Here is a 17,509-nt window from a genome sequence, read left to right as displayed (position 1 = left end):
CAATCCTTTAGTATCTAATGTCTAAAGGTTTATTTATAAGAGGAAAAAAAAGAAAGAGGTGAGAGTTAAAATGGTCAAAGGAATCAAATACATACAATAATTGCAAGTTCTTGGATCAGGTTTGTAGCAGTGATGGAATAAACTGCTGTCTTAAGTCTCTGGTTGCTTCCAAAAGATTGGAATGTCCTGAGTCCCTTGGTTAGAATGATCCCATTAATATAAGTTCCAGCACACCCCTCAGCCCGCACCACTTCCCACAGCCCCCATTGGCCTGGAGTGGCAAACCGCAGCCAGTGGGAGTTGTGATCAGCCGAACATGTGGATGTGACAGGTAAACAAACTGGCCCAGCCCACCAGGGGACTTACCCTGGTGGGCCACATGCCGAAGGTTGCCGGTCCCTGCTCTAAGCTATGCCTGTCCCCCTCATGGGTTCTGGGTAGAGTCTCATTCAAAGTCATTGGTCTTCTGGTAGCAAATCTTTGTTTCACTAGGGTACAACCATTCAATGTCAATGTCCCTTGATTCCTCTGTCACAGCTTGCTAGACAGCCTGTCCACTGAGTTGTCAAATCCCTGTTACAAAATGGATGCACAACAATGCCACACTAAAGGTGCCAATCAAAATGGAGATTGAAATGCATAGCCTTTTCAAAATAAAATGGGTTTTCCAATTTGACACTGAGATAATCCCTGATGTGTCATACCCGTTACTGTGGTATTTGGGCTCCCATGTTAACTGGGATCTGAAAGGCTTTCTGCTTATGGCTGTTTAGATGCAGGGTCTGACCTCTTTAAATTCCTGTGTTCTGTTGGTTGCCTGGAACAACCAGTGTAAACATCATGCTGGGAGTGGAACTTCAGAGAGGGCTGACCTGTCTGGAAGTTCAGTTGGACTGACTGAGAGTATTTACTGTTCTGTACTGTAAAGCTCTGTGGTCTGTTAATCTCCTACCCTGCCTTATTTTTGTTTACATAGTAATAATTTATATAGTATGACACACCTTGAAGTCTTTTAAACTGCGATTTGAGGACTTCACTAGCTCAGACATAAGTTAGGGGTTTGTTACAGGAGTTGGTGGGTGAGATTCTGTGGCCTGCGTTGTGCAGGAGGTCAGACTAGATGATCATAATTGTCCCTTCTGACCTTAAAGTCTCTGATTCTCTGGTGCGGTATGTATTGCCCACTTCTTCGTGGCTGATAGCTTTCCTGTCTGCAATATCACCATACTGTGGTGTTTTTAACAGACATAGTTGACACAGTAGGCAAGGAAAGTGCAAGATTTATGGACTTGATTTAGACTTTGATCTCAAGGAGAGTTTTTCTCCCATTGTGTTACAGAAAGTAGCATTTTGGGGGGAGGGGCTCTTTCAGATGATATTTAAAAATTGTTTTAATCCCAGAAAAACATGAAAACCAGTTTTGAGTAGGTTCATATACCATTTTATGCCTTTGATAATTAACTGTTTAGAAAAATTGTTTAAAAGGCTACTTTAACTATTCAAAGCTGTAAAACAGAGCATCATACTCTGCATGACAGAAGTTCAGGCTTTTATTAACATGCTATCAAATCTTTAGACCTTGCTCTTTTGTACCAGCTGATAGCATAACCAACTCCCATAAACTGATTTATTTATGCTTAAATCTACCCCATGTGAACTCTTTCTCCGTGGTAGATTTTGTTGTTGTTACTGCTGCTAATAAAGAAATAAGAGTCCTAAAGATATTGTTCCCTTACCCAGTATACTAATTTAGTGCTTTCATTTCCTTGTACCTGAAATTTAGGGTGTAAAATTATTTAAGTGGTATTGCAAGATTGTTCTCTACATCTTAACTCTATGCATGTGTGTATTACCTATTGATTTGTTTACCTCTCTGGTGGTGGTTTTGTGCAGTATCTCCCTGTAAATATTAAGATGTTCTGCTTCTGTCAAGGCAGGCTTCAGTGCATTTGTATGATTAAGTTTCTCAGTAGCTGAAGAATAAGAGCAGTGTGAATTCTTGCTTCATGAGCTGAGTGCTTCCAGTACAGGAGAAGTCTTGAAGTTATTCCTGCAGTTGGGACAACTATCAGTAGCTCCAGCACTGAGCCTCTGGACTAATTCATTTTTTTCATGAATTAAATTGGTGTGTGTGTGTGTTTCACCCTTATACCCTCCAAGAATACTGTTATACCGATTTGTCATAATCTAGTCTGGCAAAAGAGAAAATAATTGCATTCAAAATCAGTAATGTGTCTCCATGGATCACTAGCAATGAGTTATTGTATAGCTGTGTGGCCTTCTTCTTCTGTGATAACTCATTTATTTTGTAATGCAGGGATATGCCAAGATACCTGAGCATGGTGTGGTAGGAGAGCAGCTGCATAATTCCTTAATTTCTGCTCTATGATCAGGAGCTTGGTGTAGTGCTAACTTTTTGTCTTCTCTTAATTTTTGAGGCAGTGGACACCATCTTCTTTCAGAATTTACAGATGAAGATATTCCTTGCTGTGTTTAATGTCAAGTGTAAAACTAGGCAAACAGAACTGGGAGTGGAGAAGGGGACAGAAGGGAAGAGGTCTTGGTAGCATGGATAAAATCAGAACTGCACATATGTACCAGAGAAGTCCCTTTAGTTTTCCGAATACTCTCTGCTGACTGTGAGATCGTTCAGTTTTGGCAGAAAACAATGCTTAATTTTGTTTGCTGATTTGATCCTGAATAAAAAGACCTGCAAGCATATTTAACAGTCTCGAACATACAAGGCTGTTGTGCCTGAATTGACATGGAATGTATAAAACTAATGTTGTTGCTCTTCATCAGGTTATTAATCAAGTTACTTCTGTTTTGCTATTGTATATTTAATCATCATCTTTTTTTTTTTTTTTAAGGCTCTTTACACTAAAGCTATGCCCAAAGTAGAAAGAACTGTTGAACGTGGTAGAGGTAAATCAGCTTACATTTTTCTTTACTAATAGGTGAGGTGCTTGATGGGGAAAAATTATGATGCATGGCTATGGTTACATGTGCCTTCTCTTAGCCCAAAGCTCCCTTAAACATTGTTCAGCACATTGTGTGAGTAAAGGAACTTCAAATCTTTCTGCTATTTGTGCTATGGATTTATTGGATTTCTTTTGTTGAGCATCATGGTATTATGCTTTTGATAATTAAAAGCATAGTCCTGTGTCTGTCGTAAACAGTGCAAGAGTAAGGGCTGGTCTACACCAAAAACTTAAGCAACATAGCTGGGTTGAACTAGGGGTGTAAAAAAAAAATTAACAACCCTGAGAGATGTAGTTAAACTGACCAAAGCCCCAGTATACACACACTAGGTCATTCTCGCCCCTTTCTCTCTAGGGGGTGGATTAACTACAGCAATGGAAAAACCACTTCTGTCTCTGTAGCAAGTGACTACATTATGGCACTATACAGGCACACCTGCAGCATCCATGGTGTGGACAGGCTCCAAGTAATGGGACCATGTAAAGAACATCCACGGTATCAGTTAAAGGAGCATCTAGGATAATTGGACCAGATGTTACGAATTACACCTGGTAGGACACGCACACATGTGCTACGAATTACACCTGGTAGGACACGCACACAAGTGCTACGGATTACACCTTGTTAGGACACGCACACAAGTGCTGCGAATTATACCTGATAGGACACGCACAGTTCGAATCTAGGCTGAGGCACAGAAATAAAGTCCACAACTGCAGAGTTCCCAAAAGGCACTAAGTTTATTACGCTCGAGCGTGGTGCCCCCCTGCTAGCCAGGAGGGGACCCTGAATACAGATTATACAAAGGTTATATACTTTTTAGCAAAGCATGTTGCCCTCGTGCATCGGAAACCTTAGCCAATAAACAAACCCTTGTCTTATCTACCACCTATCCCTGCTTGGTGCATTCCTCGTGCTATACCAGTATGTTAATTACACAGCATGGTTTTAAAGCCATGCATCAGTAACTTTTATTATCAGGATGGGAGGCCTCACATCAAGGCCAAGAGACAGGGAGTTAGAGACTAACAAAAACCAGATACTGGGAGTCAAGGCAGGCTGGAGACAAGGAGGAGGATTTTCACAGGGATTCAGTATCTAAGGATCACTCCTCCTGGTGTATGCTGTGCTGGCATTTAAACAATGGTGGGCCCCAAACCAAAATGGAGTCACATGTGCTAACTTTTCCTTAACACAGACAGGGAACAAGATGCTATCTGTTCATGGGCAGCCATGCTGAAGCCAATGCAAATCACTCTATGAAAATAGTAGAATCTACAGATAGCTTTATTTGGCCTTACCTGTGTCATTCAAGATTAGCTGGCCAAAATCTGATCTCTCCAATCTCACTATGGGGTTGCCTGGGTTGGTGGGACATGAGAAGACAGAAACTACTCACACTTTGGCAGTGTTCTCAAATTAATCTGAGCTGACTGTTTTTTAAATTCAATAACTGAATCTGCACATTTCTCATCTCTCTCTAAACTATCCCAATCTTATGAACATCTACATAGGGAATTCTTTTTATATTTCTGATCTTTCTCATCACCTCTTTCTAGATTACTTTCTATTTCTGCTATATCTTTGAGATAGGGTGACCAAAACGGACTTCAGTGAGGCACAACATGGGCATAGGGATCTGCTCGCGCAGTGTTGGGGCACAAGAAAGGATGTAATAGCTTTTAGATCATTCTTTATTTTGCACCTAAATTAGCCTTTCTTATTTACCAGTTCTTGTACTACAAACACAATTTAACTGAACATCATCTTGAACAGCCACAAACACACAACAGGAAATACCTTTTACACACTCTCCCGAATAACCCTTGGGAGCTTATTGCCTCAAGATTATTTTGAGGCCAAGAATTAATAAAAGGATAACATATTTATATGGATATTGATTACATTCACCCTTGAATCAGGTAAATTGATAAAGTTAGAGATATAACATTTCTGTTTTCAGAGCATAGATGTATTACTAACTGGTGATACTGGATAGAAACTTCCTCTAAAGGCAGTTTATTCCATAATTATAAATTTCTTGCATCTTCTGAAGCATCTGGGACTGGCCACTGTTAGAAACAGGATGCTGGACTGTTGCTCTGGTCTTGGCAATTCCTATGTTACAATGAAAGAAAAAGAATCACCTTTTAAATTACCTTAATTCTGGGGCCTGGTGCAGCAAGGGATTATCTAAGTTTATATACATGCATAAGTCGGGGGGCGGGGGGGACGGGACATCTTTTTATGTTAAAAGAACAGGAGTACTTGTGGCATCTTAGAGACTAACAAATTTATTTGAGCATAAGCTTTCATGGGCTACAGCCCACTTCATCGGCTGCATGAAGTGGAAAATACTGTAGGATGATTTTATATACACAGAGACCATGAAACAATGGGTGTTACCATGCACACTGTAACGAGAGTGATCAGTTAAGGTGAGCTATTACCAGCAGAAGAGAGAGAGAAAAAATCTTCTGTAGTGTTGATCAAGATGGGCCATTTCCAGCAGTAGTTGTATACTTTTAATGGCAAATTAAAATAATTGTTTGGATTTCATTTTTAACTGAAATTGTGTGAATGAGGAAGTAAAATAAATGCACAGTTGTCTTCCTGGTTTTGTCAGCTGACTAAAACAAAGCATAACATGACAAAACCACAAGAGGTTTTGTATCAGACAGCAAACAGCAGGAAACTCAGCTAATGGGGAAATGAAATTGCATGCATAACGAGGTGGCAACAGGATATAAATGTAATTGTTTTGTAAATACCAACACTATTGATGCAACTGATGAGAGCCTAATAAACTAAAGTTGAGTTATGGACTCATTTCCCTCCCTCCAAATTACACTAGTTTCTGAAAACATTTTTTGTGTAGTAGACTAATTTTAAAAATCGTTCTACAATGCTGATGTTCTGTTAAGTGGGTGGCAGGAGGTCAAGGGGAGGGGAGCCCCTTCTGGCTTAATAAATGAGTGTTCATAGATCATTGCCTTCCAATACTTACTAGTGTTAGTTATTAGTATGAAGCACTTGAATAATGATAGTCTTTGGAAATTTTAGTAAAACTGCTTTCTGTTTTCTGAAACTTAAATATCTGTTCACACTGGAAATAGTGAAATTCTGTTTTCTCTCTCACATTCTCACACATGCGCGCGCACGTGCACACACCTTGTTAAAAAGTGTGTGTGTATGTAATATATATTCTTTAAATTAAATTTTGAAAATTTATTTATAAGTATTACTCTAGCAAACTGTAAAAATACAAGATTTTTACATGCGCTTTCCTGAAATGGACTGACTCTAAAGATTTTTTTTTTCCTTCTCCACACCTATCTTTCTATTGTATTGGGAAATAAGGACTTTAACAGAATCAAGGGGTAGCTAGAACCATTAGATTGTGACATTCTGCAAAATGACTCTGCTTCTACTGCAGGAAGCCCACAGCTTTGATGGCATATAGAACTCATAACTGTGCCAGTCAGTCTGTCACCTAAAACACCCTTACAAAAGCAGTTTGAAAAAGCAAAATGCTGCGATGAACAGATCCTCTTTTCCAAAGGCAAATGATAACATGTAACAGTCTGCATGAAAATATGTGCTTCCTAGAACTTTCAAGAAACATTAATAATGTTTCAATTAATGTCCCCCAAATAAATGAAGCAAGTCTGCCAGTGAATCAACAAGTAGTTCATATATGTGTCAATAGAGAAGATTGCAGAACTTTTAATTTTTTTGCCACTAGAGCCAAATGACAGTAAAATAGTGTTTTGTAACACTTGCTCGTATGTGTTAGCCGTTCATTTTCATCATAAGGTCTTTCCATTACATTGATGCATTGTGGTCTGATTTCATTTTAGAACGTTGTGAATTTCTCAAAAATCCCCCGCCAGGGTTTTACCCAAGGCTTGGTGTGATTGGTTTTGCTGGAATTGTTGGACTCTCTCTTTCTAGAGGTAGGTGCTCTTTTCAAATGGCTTATTTTATGATGTTGGGGTAAATCATTTAACATCCAATAAAAATGAATACATCTTTAACTACAATATGTGCAATTAAATCAGGACTCAGAAATGTATCTTGCTGCACATTATTTCTGCTACAAAAGTTTTTTTTTTTATATTGTTTAATTTCAGTGTTTATGGATTCTTTTGGTTACAGAAACTTGGTCTATAAAAGACACCAATACTGAATGGCGCTTATAGTAATTAATATGATAAAATCTAATAGGAACACTGGAATTGCAATTTACCAACCAAATTGAATGCTAAAGCATTCAGTTTATAAAAATAATCTTTTTCTTGATTTAATTGCACTACCCCTGACAGTCCCAGTCTCAGTGTGGTGGCGTGTTTTTTGAAGGGGGGAAAAAAAAGTAATTTTTAATTAATGACGTAAGGGAAATTGGATGCATTTCTTAATAACTTGTTTGCAGACTTTTTTGTCATAACTATTCAGTTAATTTAAACATGGCATTTGAATATTGTAACTGTGAAGATTCTGCTTTGTAGTAATTTAGCAGATAATGATCTCTGAAGCGTGCATCATTCAGTTTACAAAGACAGTTACCGATAAGCAGCTATTTCTTTACAGTTTACTTAATGAAATTAAGTAGACCATCCAATTATGAACTAATTGGATTAAAGGGATGCTGCCAATTCCTCTGCTAGTTTTCTTCAAAATTATTTTTAATTAGTTTTTGTGCTCCTCTCTTTGTTTAGAAAGGGCCTTTGGGTGAACCTGCAAGCTACATAATCAAATATGTTCACGCACCCACTCCCTCTCCCACCCGCTTTTGCTGTCTGGGCTCACACCTGCCTCGGCTTGCTGCTTGTTCTTTCAGTTTCAGCTCTGATAATGCTATTACATATAGTGAACACCCTTCTCCAGGCCCTGTAGCTATCAACAAGCAATGAAGCTGACTGTCTGTCTGTAAAGTAAGCCAACTGAAAAAAGAGAGGTTTTTTTCCTTTCATCTTTATCACACACAAGGAGTTAATTTTAACAGTAGGCAAAAAAAAACCCAAACGTTTTGTTTTGAAATTTGTTGACTGTGTCCCTTTAATTGGCAAGTTAACTGACAAAGCAAGGTTCTTGAATTTTATTGTGGTCTCATCTCTGCACAGAGCTGAGCTAGAAGTAAGTTACAGTGTAATGTAACATATTTATTCATATTTTATACTGTAGAAATATAACATTTAATTACATTGCTTAAAAAAACAGTATATTTGTGCTTTGTTAGGAAAGGGAATTTGAAATACAGTAGAACCTCAGACTCATGAACACCTCAAAAATGGAGGTTTTTCATAACTCTGAAATGTTTATGGCTCAGAACAAAACGTTACGGTTATTCTTTCAAAAGTTTACAACTAAACATTGACTTAGTGTAGCTTTGAAACTTTACTATGCAGAAGAAGAATGCTGCTTTTAAACATCTTAATGCAAATGAAACAAGCACAGAGAGTTTCCTTGCCTTGTCAAATTTTTTTTTAAACTTAATTTTTTTCATAGTTTACATTTAACACACTACTGTACTGTATTTGCTTCTTTTTTCTTTTTTGTTTTGGTCTCTGCTGCAGCCTGCTTATGTACTTCCAGTCCAAATTAGGTGTGTGGTTGACCAATCAGTTTGTAACTCTGGTGTTCAGAACTCTGAGGTTCTAGTGTTTGCTCATTTTTGTAGAAGTTCTTAATATGTGACACTGTTTAACTGTCTCTGTGGTGAATCATTATGTTGATATGGATGAATGCTGTAACTTGATAGGAAATATTGTTGATAATGGTATGTACAGCCAAAAAGTGTTTTTTATTAACAAAATCAGAAATGAGCAGTCATTTTGAACAAACTCACATGTTCTTTGAACAAATTGGAAGTGAGTAACTGGCCATTTAGAAACTGGAAGTGATGTGTGACTATAGCAGACAAATGTATTAACACTTATCCAATTAAATTTGTTTTGATTATTTTCTGGCAGTGAACAAACATACTGCTTAGCACTCGTGATGTTATTTAAATGAGAACATTGCCAGATAATGATTGTAGATGTTTTTCTTAAAGTTCCAACTTCAGGAGTCATGTGATTATTTGAGAATCTATTTTCGTTTAAAAAAAAAAAAAAGAAAAGAAATGCATGGCCGTTGGGTACCCTAAAGGCTTAAGAACTGGAAGATAAATAAAAAGAACCCACAATTTTATCTTTTTAACCCCATCTTATGATTTCAGGGCGGGCCTGATTTGAAATGCAAGTCGCTTATTCACAATACAAAAATCAAAGCACTTTATTTTCACATCTGAGCTTGAAATGTCAGAAAGCTAGTTTACAATGAGTTTTAACTTTGAAGTATATAATGAGTAAGGCTACGTTTTAGTCACAGGTATTTTTAGTAAAAGTCATGGACAGGTCACTGGCAGTAAACAAAAATTCATGGCCCGTGACCTGTCCATGACTTTTACTATATACTCCTAACTAAAACTTGGCTGGAGTGCTGGGGAGGGTGGGCGGGGGGGACTGGGACCCCTGCTGGGGGTGGGGGACAGGCAGTGGCACACAGCCGAGACCCCTGCTGGTGGGGGTGTGTGTGTGTGAGGGGGCTGGCAGGCTCCCTACTGGGCTCCAACCGACGTGTCCCTCCAGCTCCTAAGGGATGGGCGGGCTGGGGGGCTCTGATTGCTGCTTCTGTCACAGGCACCAGCTACGCAGCTCCTATTGGCCGGGAACCACAGGGTGTGGGGAGTGCATGGAGCCCCCGGCCCATCCGCCTAGGAGGTGCAGGGACATGCTGGTGTGAGCAGGGGAGTCCCCCATGTAAGCACCTCCCCACACCCCAACCGCCTGCCCAGCCCCTCCCACACACCCAAACTGCTGCTGGTCCAGGGGTTGCCCGGCTCAGGCAGTCCCTGAGCCAGCACCAGGCACTGCAGAAGTCACGGAATCGGGGACCTCCGTGACAGACATGCAGCCTTAATAATGAGTCCAACAGGAAGAAAACATATATCACAAATGTACATGTGGTAGAACTATTTTATGGTAGCTGGTAAAGGCTGATCTCTGTTATGGAACATGTCTCCTGCTTGATATGCCAAATGGATTCTATCTTAGCATATTAGAAGCATTTACATTCATTTCATGAACAGAAGTTTATATAATTCTCATAGCAATATTTCTTAACCAAAACCTTCACTTTCAATTTTTTATTCCACTGGATTTTTTTGAATCCCCACGTCAGATTTAGTTATGAGGTAGTTTTCACTGAAAGATTCTGTTTAAAAATTACTTCTCAAAAGAGTGAAAAATTAGTATATCAGTACTAGTACATCTTAGGCAAGTAGTTTAAACTAAACAGTTACTGATGTGGTAAATTCTAATGTACCTAATGAATGATTATATATAAAAAGTACAGTAACACTATCCAAGTTTCTGGAGAACGTGTACTCTAACAGAAAATATTTTCTTCCATGGAACAGGTTCAAAAATAAAGAGGTTGGTGTATCCAGTGGGCTTCATGGGGATTGGTGCTTCGCTATATTATCCTCAACAAGCTGTTGCTATTGCAAAGGTCAGTGATTACACTTTGAGGTGTGGGAAAACCCTCTTACTTCCTGTCACTTATTTCTTCATAACTTCAAATTAGTCAGTAAAGCATTTTTTATTTAAGGGTTGTCAGCAGGCTTGGCCTTCTTACAATGAAGGCAGATACATTTGTTCTCCCAATGAGCTTGCAGTTTAAATTGGACGTAAACTGGGTGACTTGATTTAAATTACTGATTTAAGCAAGAAACTTGATTTAAATAATCAATTTTAATTATGTTTTGCGTTTGTATTGTTTACTTTCCGAAAGAAAAGTTGATTCTCATTGGTTGGTAACTATTAAAACATGTTTGTAAATAAATATAGCATTTATACTAAATTTGGTGCTTCTTTTTGTTCACTGATGGGATACACTGCATCTCTACACGTTTTATTCTTCTTCAAGCGCTTGCTCATGTCAATTCCATTTTAGGTGTGTGCGTACCCACATGCACAGTTGTCAGAGATTTCTGCCTTAGCAGTAACTGTAAGGCCAGCTGTGGCGCCCACTGGAGTGGCGCTCCCATGCGGCGATATATCAGGCGCTGCCGGCCCTGCGTCCTCTTCAGTTTCTTCTTACTGCCTGTGACGGTTGACTGCACCACCTTGTCTTGCTTCGCAAGAGCAGCAGCGGATATCCATTGACTGGTTTAGTGGTTGTTGTACATAGTTTTATAGATAGTTACTTGATAGTGTTAGTTAGTCAAGAGAGTCCCAGTGGGGACTTTCCCCTGAGCGGGGCATGGCCCATTCCCCCAGCTTCAAGATGTGTGTCATGCAGCAGGCCGACGACTTAAGTGTCTGGGTGAAGGCCGTAGGAAAAACATCTGTAAGAACTTTCGCCCACAGACCCAAACAGAGCAGGATATCTGCTTGAGAGTGTTATTGATGGAGGCGGTTCTCCGTCCAGCGTCGGAACCCTCCACCGCGGCACCCACGGCCAGCACTTTGGCCTCAGCAGACACCTCCGGCGACGGCTTCGACCCAGCACTGTTCCGTTTTGCCTGCGCTGAAGAAGAGGCTGAAGAAAAGAAGCACCAAAGGAGAGAGGGGCCTCAGGCAAAGGACCTCTGTCAAGCCATGCGCCTGCTATGCGGAGTCATGGGGGTACTGCAGAAGTCAGACCCACCAGCCCTGCCAGGGACCTGCCGTCCACCCCAGGCAGTGGCAGGGGTTCCCAGCCAGTTATGAGGCCTTCAGTGCCCTAAGCAGTCCCAGCAGCTAAGGAGTAAGGCTGACCGGCTCCACAGGTGCCACGCCAGGTGACCAACATGGCTCCGCTTGTGGCACCGAAGGGGAAAGCCACTGGGGTGGCTGCAGCATAGACTGGCGTAGCACCACAGGTCACTGGATTGCAGGCACAAGTCCCGTCGCTGTGGCCTCAAGACCTGGCACTGCAGCTTGCCGGCCGGAAGGCCTAGGTGTCCATCGAGATCCCCTCCTACTAGGCAAGGGACTCTGGACTCATGGGGTCACTCCCCATACCACTGGTACCGATCACCATCTGGCCATAGGTTGCCTAGACGCTGAACACCCTCTCCCAGAAGGTATCCTCATCCTCAGTCTCCATCCAGGAGGGCTTGTTCAGGATCTCGGCGTCGTTCGCCCTGGCCCCGGTACCGTTCCTCCAGCAGGCGGCGCTACTCCCCCCTCCCCCCCCCATATTGATTGCATACCAGGGTCAGTAGTCAGACTCAGGCCTCAACGGTCCATTGGAGGGACAGTGGTCAGGGTCGGACCACGATTTTAGCACGTCACCGAGACAGGGTGACTTGGCTCCGACGCAGGAGAACGTTGGCACTGTGGCCGGAGCCTCCTCGCAACAGGGGCCGTGCTGCCCCGCAGTGATCATACTGGAACCCGTGGGGGGTGCCAGTAATGCTGGTCTAGTACTCTCAGCCCTCAGACCCATCCTCGACCTGCGTTGCCTCAACAAGTCACTCCAGAAGTTGAAGTTGTGCATGGTCTCCCTGGCCTCCGTCATCCCCCTCCCTGGATCCAGGAGTCTGGTACACCGCCCTTGATTTACTTCCATATTTCCATTTTCCCAGGGCACTGGTGCTTCCTCCACTTCATATTAGGCAGGTGCCATTTCCAGCTCACAGAGTTGGCCTTTGGTCTCGCGTCGGCCCTGAGAGTATTCACAAGGTGCATAGCGCCAGTAGCTGCTTACCTGAGATGTTGGGGTTGCGTGTCCACATATACCCGTACTTCAACGACTGGTTGATAAGGGGCCGGTCTCTGGATCAGGTGCAGAGACCTCTTGACCTGGTATGTTCCATCTGTCGTGACCTGGGGTTGATGATACACGAGAAAAAGTCAACCTTAACACCAGTACAATGCATAGAATTCATTAGAGTAGTTCTTGACTCCATTCGGACCAGGGCCTTCCTCCCTGAGACTCGGTCCCAGGCCATGGCAGACCTCATGGCAGGCCTCCGGGCCCACCCTCTCACCACCACCTACACATGCCTGAGGCTGTTGGGCCACGTGGCAGTATATGCTTATGTAGCTGGCGTTGGTCCATATCCCCAACCGGCACAGCATGGACCGGGTGGTCAGGATCCTGGACAGCGAACTGTCATCCCTCATCTGGTGGCAGGACCCCACGTCAGTGTTGGAAGGAGTTCCCTTTATGGCCCCAACCTCGTCAGTGACCCTTGTCTCCAACGCCTCGGACCTGGGCTGCGGAGCCCACCTGGGTGCTCTTAGCACTCAAGGTCATTGGTCCAGTCATGATCGTTCCCTGCATATCAATGTCAGGGAACTCAGGGTGGTTTGACTGGCCTGCCAAGCCTTTCCACTTCATTTACAAAACAGGGTGGTTCAGGTCTTGACAGACAACATGGCTATGGTCTTGTATATCAACAGGCAGGGCGGAGCCAGGTAAACTGCCCTTTGCCAGGAAGCCCTCTGGCTCTGGGACTTCTGTCTACAGCACATCATCCATCTCATGGTCTCTCCCCTTCCAGGGTCCAAGAACACTTTGGCAGATAGCCTCAGCAGGACATTCTCGTCTTGTCACAAGTGGTCCCTTCATCCGGTGGTGGTCAGTTCCATCTTCCGCAGGCTGGGAACTCCCCAGGTGGACTTGTTCACGTCCAGGCAGAAGTGCCACATCTTCTGCTCAATTGGGGGCATGGACAGAGGATCCCTGTTGGATGTCTTTTGGCTCCTGTGGTTGGGGGCTCTGACGTACACCTTCCCTCCGGTGCCGTTGCTACCCAGGGTTCTCATGAAAATCGAACAGGAGAGGGCGAGGGTCATCCTCATAGTGCCAGCGTGGCCATGCCAACACTGGTTCAGCACTCTGCTGGACCTCTCGGTGGCGAACCCGTTCCAGCTACTGCTCAGTTCGGACCTGTTGTCCCAGAACCGCGGCAGTCTTCTGCACCCCAACGTGGCGGCATTACATCTGATGGCCTGGCTGCTGCATGGCTAAACACACAGGAGCAGCAGTGCTCAGCTGAGGTTCAGCACATTCTGTTGGGAAGTAGAAAGCCCTCCACCAGAGCGATCTACCTGGTAATTGGAAACAGTTCACCTGCTGGATTGCAGACAGAGGTGTTCGTTTCAAGTGGGCTTCGCTGTAGCTTATTCTAGACTGCATCCTATATCTCAAGCTCCAGGGCTTGTCCCTCTCATCAGTCAAGGTCCATCTGGCGGCCATCTCAGCCTTCCACCCGCCGTTTGAGGGCAGGTCAGTTTTTGCTCAGGATATCACAGCCAGATTCCTTAAGGGCCTGCCTCTACCCGCACATCAGGGACCCTGTCCCTCCATGGGACTTGAATCTGGTGCTGTTGTAGCTCGCGGGTCCTCCCTTCAATCTGCTCGCCTCCTGCTCCCTCCTTCTCTCCTGGAAGGTCACATTCCTGGTCACGGTGACGTCGACCCACCGGATATCTGAGATTCAGGTGCTCTACAAGGACAAGTTGCCAGGTGCAACTAAGACTGCACCTGGCATTTCTTCCCAAGATAGTCTCTCAGTTTCATTTGAGCCAGGACATTTTACTTACTGGTCGTCTTTCTAAAGCCACATAGGTTGGAGGAGGAGCACAGGCTACATGCCCAGGACATCAGAAGGGTTCTGGTTTTCTACATTGACAGGACCAAGCCGTTCCATAAGTCGATGCAATTATTCGTTGCTGTGACCCACAGAATGAAAGGTCGCCCTGTATCCCCTCAAAGAATTTCTTCTTAGCAGAATCGAATGTAGGCAGGGATCTATGACCAAGCAAAGGTGTCACTGCCCACTCTACCAGGGCGCGGGCCTCTTGGGCGTCCTGGATAGGCACATTGGCCAGAAAGGCTATCTGTAGAATGGCCGCCTGGTCATCTGTCCACGTTTTTATGTCCCACTATGCCCTGACCCAGCAAGCCCGGGAGGATGCTGGCTTCAGTAGGGCAGTACTACAAGCTGCTAAGCTGTGAATTCCGAGCCCGCCTCCGTGGATACTGCTTGTGAGTCGCCTAAAATAGAATTGACATGAGCAAGCACTCAAAGAAGAAAAAATGGTTGCCTACCTTTTCATAACTGTTGATCTTCGAGCTATGTTGCTCATGTGCAATCCATTTCCCACCCTCCTACCCCTCTGTCGGAGTTACCGGCAAGAAGAGCTGGCGGCGCCTGATATACCACCGCATGGGAGCAGCACTCCAGGGGGCACCACAGCTAGCCCTATGGATACTGCTAAGGCCGAAAGCTCTGACAACTGTGCATGTGGGCAGGCACGCACCTAAAACAGAATGGACATGAGCAACACATCTCGAAGGTAGGTAACTGGTTGGGTTTTTTTTTTTTTTTTTTTTTAAAGCAATTATAGAGCTTAACTTACATTTATTCAGATTCTTATATTTTACATTTTTTATTATGGTAGAAAATGGTGAATGTGCATTTATGTATTAATTTAAATTGTGATTTGTGTCAAGCTCTATCTGGATTGAAATTCAAATTCAATTAAAAATGCACAAATTGCGTTTTTAAGGGGTTTTTTTGGTGGGGGGTTAATTAAATAAAACTAATTTAAATGTGCTAGATGCATTTAAAAAAAGATGATGAAAACATATTTTGCATTTAAAACTAAGGAAGTATTATCTGCAGCTAGTGAATTGAACTGATTTGTTTCTGGTCACTATGTCCGTCAAGATTTTAGAACTGGGAGATCTCATCCTCTCCTGTGGGATCCAAAGAAACCTTCAGAACAGTTATTTCCAGAACATTCAGCAGCTTCTATCATGTTAGTGGTTTGGGTGCAAACGGATCTGCAGTCAAATTGTTTCCTGGGTCCACTGGACTTGTCACTGTGGGGAGGGGAAAGAAAGCTCTTCTGGGTCATTTTTCTCTCACTTCTCCACAAGATAAACTAAAAAGACCAAAAAGTTGTCTCCTCATTGCCTAGATGCTTCTCTTCTACCCCCTAAGACTCAGTAGGGCTCCCTTATGAAGCTTGATTGTTCTTCCGTGTTCTTCAGATGCCAGGATCGGTGACTTTGCAGATAGTGTCTTTGTTGGATAGGAGTTTGGAACTGCAATCTGAGGAAGACTTGAATTGCACTAGAATTGCAGATGTCTTCTATAGCAGAAGACTGATTATAAAGTTACATACGATGTACACAGGTCATCTTGTTCTACAAGATATGAAATGGTGCTGGAAATTGATTACTGGCACAATTGCTCAGACATCGTGGAGACCTTCAATCTTGCCATCCTAGGCATTCCTCTCTGCCTAGTGATCAAGCAAAGGCTCACACTTTGAATCCAAGATCTAGTTGCTCTGCCTACTTACAAGGAGCTTACTCCCACTCTAGTGCCTGGCGCTATGTCTGTTTCTACTTCAGGCAGGAACAATAAACAAAGGAGCTGGGGAGTTGAATGACAGCCCCTCAGAACATTTACCTACTGTGTCAGAGATCGTAAAATGTCCTTCAGGATAGACAGTGTCCTGGACATACTATCTGTGCTTGGTCTGTAATTCAGAGCCAGTCAATACTGAAGTCTTAGGCTGGCACAAGGTAAGACATATACAGCCAGTGCTATAGAAATTCAAGACCAATAGACCTGGAAAAAAATAGTTTAAAGTCTTTCTACTGGCAGAAATGATCTACCTTCTAACGAATCAAGAAAAAGCTCCTATGAATGGAATTCTCTGTTCCTAACAAAGAAGGGACTTTTTATATTTATCAAGAATCTTATTCTTTCAAAAAGAAAACATGTGAAACACATTTCCTTGATAAAGTCCTCTTTGAATGAGTCCTTAAGCAGTCAATCATCCAAATAAGGGTAAACAAAAACACCCTGCCTTCTTAAAAAATCTGCTGCCACTGATAGGCACTTTGTAAAGACTCGGGGGCAGTGGAAGGGCCAAAAGTTAGGACCTTGTATTAGAAATAACCTTGGCCAACTTTGAAGTACAGATATTTAAGGTTATGTGGTCTGAGAAATATGGAAGCATGCATCCTTGAGAGTTGCCAATCAATCCAGGGTTGAAAGGAAGGGGATTGACAGATGCTGAAGTTAACAACAGGAAAGACAACTTTTGATATGAGGGTTGAGCTTCCTCAGTTCTAATACTAGACAAAGTCTTCAATCTTTCATTGGTATCAGAAAATAACTGGAGTAAAAGCCCTGATTCCTGAACTCCCCAGCTCCGTTGTTGACAATCATATTGGTTGCTTCCAAGAGCTGGTGGGGAGTCTACCTCAACAATCTATCAGTTCGAGTTCACTGGGGATCTCAAGGAAAATACATTACATATAAACATATTGGAGTTAAGAACTATCAGTCTAGCACTCATATCTTCCCCCCCCCCCCCACCACCACCACCAGAACAAAATAGTGTGGGTTGTCACAGACAACGTGTTGGCAGTGTATTCCCTGAATGAACAGGTCTCAGCTCTGCAAGGAAGCAGTCAAATTAGAGGATTGGTATAGCCACCATAACATCTCACTAATTGACTTGCC

At 42.9% G+C, this 17,509-nt stretch overlaps 2 protein-coding genes across 3 annotated transcripts in view; one reads left to right on the top strand and one right to left on the bottom strand.

Annotated features, from left to right (window-relative positions):
* Positions 1 to 17,509, top strand: part of APOO (apolipoprotein O) — a 76,126-nt gene that overhangs the window by 25,647 nt on the left and 32,970 nt on the right. For both annotated transcript variants that reach the window (XM_074968267.1, XM_074968275.1), the window contains 3 exons: positions 2,871 to 2,925; positions 6,843 to 6,938; positions 10,445 to 10,536. In XM_074968267.1, coding sequence (XP_074824368.1) covers positions 2,871 to 2,925; positions 6,843 to 6,938; positions 10,445 to 10,536 — 243 coding nt within the window. The remainder of the gene's footprint in view (positions 1 to 2,870; positions 2,926 to 6,842; positions 6,939 to 10,444; positions 10,537 to 17,509) is intronic.
* C1HXorf58 (chromosome 1 CXorf58 homolog) overlaps positions 1 to 17,509 on the bottom strand; it is a 94,546-nt gene that overhangs the window by 54,647 nt on the left and 22,390 nt on the right. The gene's annotated exons all lie outside the window — the stretch shown is intronic.

Source organism: Natator depressus, chromosome 1 (genome assembly GCF_965152275.1).
Source record: "Natator depressus isolate rNatDep1 chromosome 1, rNatDep2.hap1, whole genome shotgun sequence".
Taxonomy (NCBI): domain Eukaryota; kingdom Metazoa; phylum Chordata; order Testudines; family Cheloniidae; genus Natator; species Natator depressus.
Note: the sequence above shows the minus strand (reverse complement) of the source record. Positions and strands in the feature narration are given on the sequence as shown.